Source organism: Lycium ferocissimum, chromosome 9 (assembly GCF_029784015.1).
Source record: "Lycium ferocissimum isolate CSIRO_LF1 chromosome 9, AGI_CSIRO_Lferr_CH_V1, whole genome shotgun sequence".
NCBI lineage: Eukaryota > Viridiplantae > Streptophyta > Magnoliopsida > Solanales > Solanaceae > Lycium > Lycium ferocissimum.
In genome coordinates, this window is record NC_081350.1 from 28,495,543 (window position 1) to 28,505,614 (window position 10,072).

General features: G+C 35.3%; 1 protein-coding gene across 2 annotated transcripts; it reads right to left on the reverse strand.

The window, feature by feature from the left end:
* Nucleotides 1-3,224: 3,224 nt before the first annotated feature.
* On the reverse strand, nucleotides 3,225-8,790 carry LOC132030152 (binding partner of ACD11 1). Of its 2 annotated transcripts, XM_059419656.1 has the most exons (5): nucleotides 8,558-8,786; nucleotides 6,721-6,824; nucleotides 6,564-6,639; nucleotides 4,093-4,176; nucleotides 3,225-4,010 (listed from the first exon to the last, which is right to left on the reverse strand). In XM_059419656.1, the coding sequence occupies exons 1-5, from the start codon at nucleotides 8,561-8,563 to the stop codon at nucleotides 3,435-3,437; spliced, it is 846 nt and encodes a 281-aa protein (XP_059275639.1). In that variant the 5' UTR covers nucleotides 8,564-8,786; the 3' UTR covers nucleotides 3,225-3,434. The 2 variants fall into 2 exon arrangements, with proteins under 2 accessions (XP_059275639.1, XP_059275640.1); XM_059419657.1 differs by lacking the exon at nucleotides 4,093-4,176 and having other exon boundaries at nucleotides 8,558-8,790.
* Between the last annotated feature and the right edge of the window lie 1,282 nt (nucleotides 8,791-10,072).

The window sequence follows — 10,072 nt, forward strand, 5'->3', positions numbered from 1 at the left end:
GGTGTCAAATGGTATTGGCTATAGTACTAATAATTGAAGTAATGATGTAACATTTCTATGTATTATATAAACTGAACCAACGGCTACGTTATCCAACCTTTTCTCCCATCACCATCAATCATTAAAGAAGTTGTTAGATACTCGTGGTAGGTTGGTTATGCCCAGTAACAAACCATTTGCCTTCTTTTCTATTCCTTCTTTTTTACGGGTGTTGCAGACTTCGAGTAGGAGTAAGTAAATGATAGGGGTGCATTATTCTTAAGAAACTAGGATTTGAACCGGATATAAATCGTATTTGATAAGGAACGTTTTACTCTCAAAGTAGACTTTACGAGTCTTCCCGGCACATTTAAAATAGTCACGCCAAAGGGTTACCAATCCTTCCTTAATATTAGTCATAGTATTATTATTGTCCTTCAATTTTTGTTATTATACGTTGTTTCGATTATCGTATTATTTTGTGATAGTTATCGTTTTTTTTCTTCTTTCTAGAATGCTTTGTCATGCTTTCTATGTTATTTTGTGATGGCTTGGCTTCTTCACTTCCGCTATTTCTTTTTTTGGGCTGCTTTTAATTATATTTCTTTGAGTCAAGGGTATGTCAAAAACAAGCTCTCTACTTCCCAAGGTACAGGTAAGATTTGTGTACACTCTACCTTCCTCATGTGGGATTACATTGGGTATGTCCAATGTCGGCTTTAGGATGAAGCTGATAAGGCAAAGACCTTAGGCCCCAGAATTTTTGGGGCCACATTTTTCACCAGTGCTATCCAGAAATCGATTGATAAATACAACGATGTGTACATTTCATGTACGAGAAATAGTATTGGTCATATCCCAACTAAATTTATTTCATGGGATGCACGTGCGTGAGCTAGTTTTATTAAATATAATTAAGACCTCTTGTTAAGATTTGATTTTAGACTACTAATTTTATTTACCCGCCCCGGTTATGATTGTTATTTTACGCCATAGGGTAACCACTTACCAAATACCAAATGAAACAAAAAAATGAGGGGGTCCTCCATCACGAGTTCACTTGAACAAATCAGCTCGTGATGGTACTTTTTCTATACCAATTTTCTGCCCGCGACTGATTCTTGCCAAAGCTAAAAGGGTTTGGCATAGATAAGCATCCTATGAATGGGGAACTGTTTCTTTAGCTTGTTGAAGGATTCTTGTGTTTTTAAGTCACAAAGATGTGCACTTTCGAGCTTTTTTCACCCCCACTTTTCTTGTTTATTTTAAATTTTCTTTTTATAGTAATGATGGGTGGGTAAATATAATAGGGAGAAAAATAAAGGAAAGGATAGAAAAGAGGGGAGAAATAGTTTTTTAGACCTTTACAAAAAAAATTTAGTTTTATGATCCTTTTACAAGAGATTTTCATTTTTTACACATAAAATTTTTGAATAAAACACATAAGAGATATGAAAAAATCATTTTCTTCTATTCAAAATGTAAGGCAGCAATAGATTCAATAGATCTTAATTCCTCGAAAAGAGAAACGGCTTTGATGGGTCAACATCTAGGGATATATCTAAGTAGCACATATAGGCCTAGAATTACTCTACTAGACTACAACTAAAATTCCAATTGCTAATTTGGTTTCTTTGAACAAATTTATTATGCATTTGGCAAGTGAAATGTGAAAAGATTACAAGATGGGAATTCAATTCCACCAACAAGGTGAAAGTCCAGTTAACTAACAAATTGGGCTACCATATATAATTGAATCCAAGTTTGTAGTATTTTCATTTTCTTTCACTTAAAAAGTTTGGCTATCACAATTTATGCATACGAAGACTAAAAAATCCTCTTCTCAGCCCGGTCAACGAAATAACTCATACGAGATTAGGAAATTTGAGAGCTTTGGGGCATGTTCACTCCTGATTTTGAAGGCTTTTGAGAATCAATGCTAAGATTTTACTACAAACTAAAAGGTGTAGAAATAAAAACAAGAGCGTTTATTTAGGACATCTATCGTCAATCATCTTTTCTCTTATCAATAATTTCTGAGTGCAAGGAAAAGGAGAGAACATTATTCAATCACATTATTCAATCACATGATTCCTCATTATCAGATAGATACAAAACCAAAGTTAGCAGAAGGCTCAACTTTATTATATACACTAGTGGGTACTAAGTACCGTCTTATCCTTATCAACTTCAATAAGTTATAACATCCAGGGTGTCATTGTGAAACACGTCTAGTGTTCTCAAATATTATTCACTGTGCCTATGCTGAGGATTCTTCCATAAATTTATATCTTTCAGATGAGAATCAAAAGGAAGAGTGTAGAAAGCCTAATCAAGACTGTGCAAAGCTTAAAATTTGTGACTTGAGATCAAGGACATAACTACCACCTAAAACCAAAGGCTTCCCTGAAGTTCATGTCATTCCTATGTTGTGTAGAACTAAAAGAGTATCAAATGAAAAAGAGAAGAAAATGGTACTCCTGGTAACTAAATCCTTTGAGCAATGTTTAGTCAAGCAGTGGGTATGCTTGATTCATGATTGACATAGAAAAAATATTTAATGTGATAAGCAAATCTATCCGAATTCCTAGAAAATCAAGATACAGACAAAACTTGACGCTATTATATACTTCTCAAACCACAATTCTTAATAGTTTGAAAGATTAAAGCACACATCCTTAACACAGAAGATCAAACCAGGTTGTATATACTCACGTGAAGCATGTCTACAGGACTTCGACCTCAGATTTCTGTCAAAACCTAATGATTCAGACATACAAATGTACCTGGAGTAACTGAGCATTCTCCAGCTTAAATGGATTGAAGCACTAAAATATAAATACGCATAAGAAACGTCCATCAGATTTTCATATACTACAATCTTAAAAGAACCACACACGCACTAATAAGAAAGTTCCCCCTGTTTCCAGTTATGCCTGTAAAGAATGCCTTCTACACTGATAAATACTCTGCATTTCACACCCAAAGAACTAAAATGTATGCAAAAACAGACAAAAGGAAATCTGTAATGCCAGTTAAAAAGAGATGCCCAGCAACCGCCTCCCACGATGTAAAGCACAATTCGCATGTTAGGTCACTCACTCTCCAGAAATATCCCCCTCCACATTCTATGGAGATTTACTTTAGTCAAGAAGAATGTCTCATGCAATTAACTAGGAAAATGAAGAACCTATAAGGGCAAAAGGGTGCGAATTTGTGTATGTTTCTCAAGGCATAACACAGAATTATGAATTTATCTACTTGAAAATATCATTTATATTCAAATCAATCAAATTCTGTAGCAGTCAGAAGTACAAATCCAAAAGAAATCGTCTAAAATTGCATATCGAACATATTGCTGTACGCTTGCCATTTCTTTATAGACCAGGGAATTGGAAAATGAGATGTAGTACGAGGAACTGGAAGTCCTCAAAGATACTTACAAGGCCTTCAACTCAAAGGACTAAACCTTGTGCTGGTGCAGGTTTGGCTGACTGATGCTCCATGAAATCAGAAGCTTTTGGAGACTCAGATAAATGAACATGTGCAAAATCAGTAACCATTTTCTGTCTTTGCTCATCCTCTGTCGTTCCCACTTTCTCCTTTGTCATCTGGCCCACTTCCCCTGCTGCCTTTGCAACTTTACTAAAAGCGTCTGCTACCCAAGTGGTTCCAGTGAGAACATACCGGTTTTTCATAATGGCCGATCCAGCAGTACTAACTTTTTGCTCTGCCGCAGAGTATGCTGATCTTGCTTTATCAGAAACCTGGAGTTTCTGATCCACTTCTCGAACTTTTTCATTAACAATGGACGTACCAATGCTTATCTTCTCAGTGAGACCAATTTTTTTGTCCAATGAGGCCACTTTAGCACTTGCAGTTGAAGTCAACTGGTGCTTCTCATCAAAAGACTTTGCTTTGCCCACAGCATCTTTACCTAAGATATAACCTTTTGCGAGCATGCTGCTAACAACGTCTTCTGCTTTCTGAAAAGCAGATACTGAATTACCAGCACTTTTATTTCCTGCTGGCTGCAGATCACAAATATCATATAAGAAACGTGTTTTTTCATGTTCAACGGACATGCCAGTATGTATATTTTTTCTTATTTACCACTGATGCTGTAAAAGCAGCAGGAGGAAGCTGGTAAACTGGATCCAAAGTCACGGTAACAGACATATCAACTATTGTTGCACCCTGAAATAAATGCAATGATACTATTGATAACTCCTTCATGTTTCCATAGTAGTAAACATTCAACGTATACAACAATGTACACACTAAAAGGGAGAAGTGATATAGTCATAGGGATTAAAATGAGAAAAACTACAATTTTGTCTCACGGTCTTGCTAAATGCCACCAACTCTCTTTCTTGCTTCAAGTAGAGTTTATGTTGTATCAGAACCTTCTAAAAGAATTGCAGGAAAAGATCCGAAAGGAAATAAAATCAAGTCTGAAGAAAGCACGTTTGTTCGCATGAGGATTACATCATAACTGTCAATACCCTTTTTAAGAAGAACTGCCCACATATAAAGTTCAAATGTTACAAGGTAAAGGTCAGCAATGAGGATACATGACACTGTTCTAACATATAGTGCCTTTGGCATAATTAATACCTCATTTGCATCATAATCATATAAATTCATAACTTAAAGTAGTTTATTTCATTTCAGGAAAACTGCCAAAGCTTGCACCCAAAGCTGTGGCCTAATGGTCAAGGAAGCTGGAATTTTTTTTTTTTTTTTGGGCTAGAGATAGTGCTCGATTCTCAGCAAGGAGAAAAAAGTTATTTCTCTCAATCTGCCTAAGTCTTGGTGGGAAAAGTTACCTGGCACCTGCAATGGCAGGAGATGCAGGTACATGGCGGAATAGTTGAGGTGCACCCGTCCTGACCCGTAAACCACTTAAAAAGGAAAAAAGAGAACAGAAGCAAAGATTGCATTGAATACCTTCTTATCCTAGAAAGCCCAACAATCCTAGGAAGAAAAAGGGAATAAACATGAATGGCCTTTCATTTAACCCTTCACACTTGCATGGACTCTACGTGGACATGAAAGTTAAACCTCCAGCTCAGTTTTCAGTCTATTTACCAAGTGCTACCTCGTGTTAACATTTTCCCATTTAACAATGAAAAGCCGTCTCAATACCTTCCCTAGAACGATAAAGGATGGAGAAATTTTACAAGTACCTAACAAAGTTTTGCAAGTATCTGACATTTTGTGGCAATCACCAGACTCAACAGTTTTTGAAGGTGAGACGGCATAATATCAAGCGTATGAGCAATTGACATTATGAGTAGATTTAAGCATGTTTATAGAACTTAAAGTGAGATTCTACCATAACATCATAAATCAGGAATGACTACGATAGTGTACCATATTCTTTATAAAACTACTGTTTCAGCCTTGCAACTCCCTCATATCTCATCTATTTAAACAGAACTATGTACAGAAGTCCAACAGCCCAAAGAAAGTTTCTTTTCCCCTTTCTCCAATGACATTTTCTATGATAAGTTTTCTTAGGACACTAATATGGTGGGTCAGCCAAACTCACTCCTAGAGTCTTTCAAAAAAAGCCAGCACTAAAATCGTCTGCCTTATCAATCATACTCTCATGCTTAGATAAGCATTAAGGGAGCACCTGGAATTCTACAGTGAAAACTTTAAAATGCAACATCCCTGATGCCAGGCTATAGCACAAATTTCATGAATTTAAATTAGCTTAAAATTTTAAATGACAAAAATGAAGAACTCAAAAATGAATTTCTACAATAACCTCAATCAGATAAAAAGTTTTGTCTGGCAGTTGCATCGTCAATTAGCTAAAGTCATTACTTTATATCCAGTGTTATCAAAAGCGAAAAGCGCAGAAAAGCTCTACGGTCAGCTGGGGCTTTAAGCACAAAGCGCAAATAAAGCGTGGGCTTTAATTTAAAAAACCGCAATGGTGCAAAAATACAAATCTATATATGTTTAGTCCAAGACTAATAATAATAAGCATGAATAACAAACATATGGACAAAGGAATTGTAAAAACATTACGAAAAGTGAAATATGAATTATCTAGTGTCACCCCTTCAAGAGAGGCTCATTGGCAAGGAAAAGTATGTCTTAGAGCCTTGATGATGACACTGAAGCGCACATAAAGCGAGGCGAAGCGCTCAACATGTTTTGAGCCTCGCTTCAGGGCTTAAGCGCGCCTTTGACAACACTGTTTATATCTTTATACAGTCAAACGCGGTAAAAATGGTTGTCAGCAAACAGCATATTAACAAGACTAAGCAAGCAAGGGACGATAATGGAGGTCTGTTACTAGAAAATTGTTCTAGCAGTGAAAAGTACCATCTCAGTCAGACTCAAATGACTTATAGTAATATGCCAGGACAATATAATGAAGAAATAAACATGATTACTACTTGATATAAATGCATATAGGACTATAGGAGGGAACATTATCGCAATTGTTAATCTTCAGATTTCAGATTTCAGATTATCAGCTTGATGGCGCAGCCCCAGATAAGCATAATGCAAAGAGTAAGGGAAACAAATAGGAAAATTTAACAGATAAGGAGAACGATGATAACTGAAAGAAGAACTGCAGTGTCAGCTCCCTGAGAATCTTTGAACGTAACATATGCAATTTGACTTCGTTCAGTATCACTACAAAGTAAAAAAATTGATGTTAAAGACAAACTAAAAGAATTAGCTCAAAGAAAATGGTAAACAGTCTCAAGAGCTAACCTTTGCACCTCAACATATTCAATATCACCAGAGAAAGAAAAGAATTCCTTGATATCGCGCTCTGATGCCCCTAAGGAGACATTGCTAACTTTAACAGTTTTCACCTGCCCAGGAACCAGCAAGCTGTCAAGAGCTTGGGAAGATAGTCTCATTTTCAACATTTCAGTTATACCTAATTCTTAATAAGACATACTTGGAACATTTATCATCCTTTAAAACAAATAAGAAAAGCAACATGTTAACACCAAAGGATCACGCAAAGATGTGTGCTAGTAATCTAAAATGAAGACTTGGGACTATTAGGAACATGATATCATAAGAGAGGTACTTGGCTTGAAACCTATCAGCAATGTTTGAGCCATTGAAATTTTGATACAATATAAGTTTTACGCCCGGTTATTTTGACCCCTTTCTGTAAACTACCTATTAAAATACTCTCTCAGCTCTGCTGCTCCTGTTCAGCATGTATGTGTCCATTATATTTGCTGCTGGACAAGTTAAAAATGTAATTTAGTGATAGTTTATACTCCTTTACATCAAAAGTAAAAGTAATGTTTGCTGAATGAGTCATTTTACGAGAACTTGTTGAAATTGCAATTAGATTAACAATCAACTTTTATTCGATACCCCACGTATGAAGATACCCTTGACCTAAAAGATGTGGTATATTCACTCATGACTTAGCATTGTGATATTGCTTGATAGGACATTCTATAGTAAGTTCACTCCTCCGGAATCTTGGTTCACTCCTCCGGAATCTAGTTGACTCTAACTTCTTTGGTCTTCTGAGTCAGCATTATACTTCACTATCTCAAATTTGAGGATGGTCAAGCTCATCCACTCCGGCCTCCCCCTCCCAACACACATAAGTATATAGTAATATAGGATTCCTCGTATAACATAGACAAAACTGATCTGGTCTTAGAGTAGCCAAATCTTCCCGGTTTGAGCAAGAAAATGCACATCGCCAAATTCTTAACCCAAACAATTCGTTTTTGTATAAGCTTGAATTGCCTTTACAAGAATTGCTGTTTTGTATGATCCGCAAAATAGAATTAGAGGATTCATCACCTTATAATTATTTTTAAGCTGACTTGATATCAAAAACAAATTATAGAAGTACTGGAATGATACAGCCCCGAAGATAGTTGAATGGATATAGAGGATTTGTATAGCCGACTCCAACAGTTCACATTCATGCTTATCCAATTGATTGATATGATTCCTCAATTAATCGATTAGAATTGGAATTGTCAAGTGAAGTCATCCATAACTATTTAGTCAAAACAAGACTTCATTTTGATCGAACCGCCTAGTTTGCTTTGTTTATTGTAGGACATGTATCATCGCAAGCTTCATCGCCTGGAATCCGATTTTATTTCCATTTTATTTAGTTAACGCAGAATGTGTCGCATATAAGCCACAACTCGGATAGTAGTACAAAAAATTTGTCCAGATGCATAGTCCATAAGACTAGCATTTGACAGGAAAAATTATCAACTTTTCAAATAAACGCAAATCTTATACTTTCTATACCTATTACAGAAAAACTGCCAACAACAACTTTGACGATTTCAAACAAATCAATAACAATTACACGAATATCATAAATATATCAAAGATACGTAAAACAGCTGAATTAGCTTATAACTGAAGTAATTAGATACTTCAAAGCATCTCAATCTCAGAGCTCAAGGATTAAAAAAAAAAACTCGTAGCTAAACTTCAATAAAAGCAATCAATAGAGGCAACATTCAAAACTATCAAATCAGATAAATAGACAGTAAAAAAGTCAGTTAAAAACTTGAAGAATACTCAAAATGTAGCGTATACTTACCGACATATCGCAGCCGTTAGATCGTTAAAAAAAAAATGAGATGTGGAAGAGAATGAAATGGAATTGGAGCAGAGCAGAGAGAAGAGAGGATTTATGAAGAGGATTTTGGAATTTTAGAAAATGGAGAGCCGGCTAGAATTAACGGCGTTGACTGTGTTCAAAATTGACGCCACGATTGAATGCTGATTTGTGATTAGCTTATTAGGTTTTTGGTCATTACAGGCCTACACGTAAATATAGGGGGCTCACTTTAGTCAAAATGGACGCCACGACTTTTACTTGACGGGGATGCAAAAGAAATATTTTGACTACACTATTTCCACAGTTTAAGGCCATGAAATCCAAAGACTATGGCCCCGTTTGTCCGTAGAAACCAAAAAAAAATTCATTTTTTTTTTGGAATTTTGGAGTTGGAGTTGTGTTTGGTCATAGTTTTTGAAATTGTAGTTTTTGGTAAAATATAGTTGTAAAAAAGTAAATTTTTTTGAAAAATAAGTTTTTGAAGTTTTTGGTATTCCGGAATACAACTTCAAGTTGTATTCGGAATTCTTATGGCCAAACGCTAAAAAGTGAAAAAAGAAAAAAAATTCCTGAATAAAGTGAATAATTCTTATGGCCAAACGCCTACTATTTTTATTTTATATTTGAAATTTTGAAGTTGGAGTTGAAGATCGAGTTGTGTTTGATTATAATTTTTGCACAAAATATTTGGTTGTTTAAATATAGTGAAAATAAAAAAAGTGATATAGGGTTTAGATGTTTTACATATGTTGTATTTGAAATTTTCATGACCAAATACAGATTTTCAAATAAAGGGTAAAAAATTAAGGAAAAAGTAAAAAATTCTCATAGCCAAACGAGTAGTATTCATTCTAACTATTTGTTTCAGCTCGAATATTCATTTCTTAATTTTTTAACGATAAACTTTTCAGAATTTAAAATTAGATAAAATATCAAAAATTAAATATTTTTTATCGTCAATAGTTTTTTTAATAGTTGGTGTAAAAGACAAGTTATTTGACTCTCCAAAGAGTAATATATAATATAATATGATATGACAGTTTAGTTATGGATTGTTAATGAAATTTAGGTCTAACTCAATCCAAAAAGCTTAGCTTAAGAGGGAAGGATTGACCAATACCATATTAGGGTACCAAGCAGCCTTATCCATGTGATGTGGGACTAACATTCCCTGCCCCGCGCCTCGCACGCCAGGACTAGATATCTGGAGCATGGATAATATATGACGGGAAACCCCAAATAGGAAACAATGAATTGGGATGAGTCTTATTCTTATACCATATTAAGCGGGTTAAACAAAAATGGACTTTTGATCTAACTCAACTCAAAGTTAGCTCAATAAGTTGGGAATCTCACAGCGATGGGATAAAGGGTCCTTCGTCTCCTTATACGGTATTGGGCAATCCTCCCCACTTGAGTTAACTTTGAGGTTGAGTTAGGCCCAAAATCTATATATTTACATGGTATATATATCATAGACAGATCCATCTTAAT

Bases quoted from the DNA above. Each gene is read 5' to 3' on its own strand.
- LOC132030152 (XM_059419656.1), bottom strand. The intron at 6,640-6,720 runs GTTAGCTCTTGA...TTTACTTTGTAG, and splicing joins GAATATGTTGAGGTGCAAAG to TGATACTGAACGAAGTCAAA. The intron at 4,177-6,563 runs GTTATCATCGTT...CATTTATTTCAG, and splicing joins ACACTGCAGTTCTTCTTTCA to GGTGCAACAATAGTTGATAT.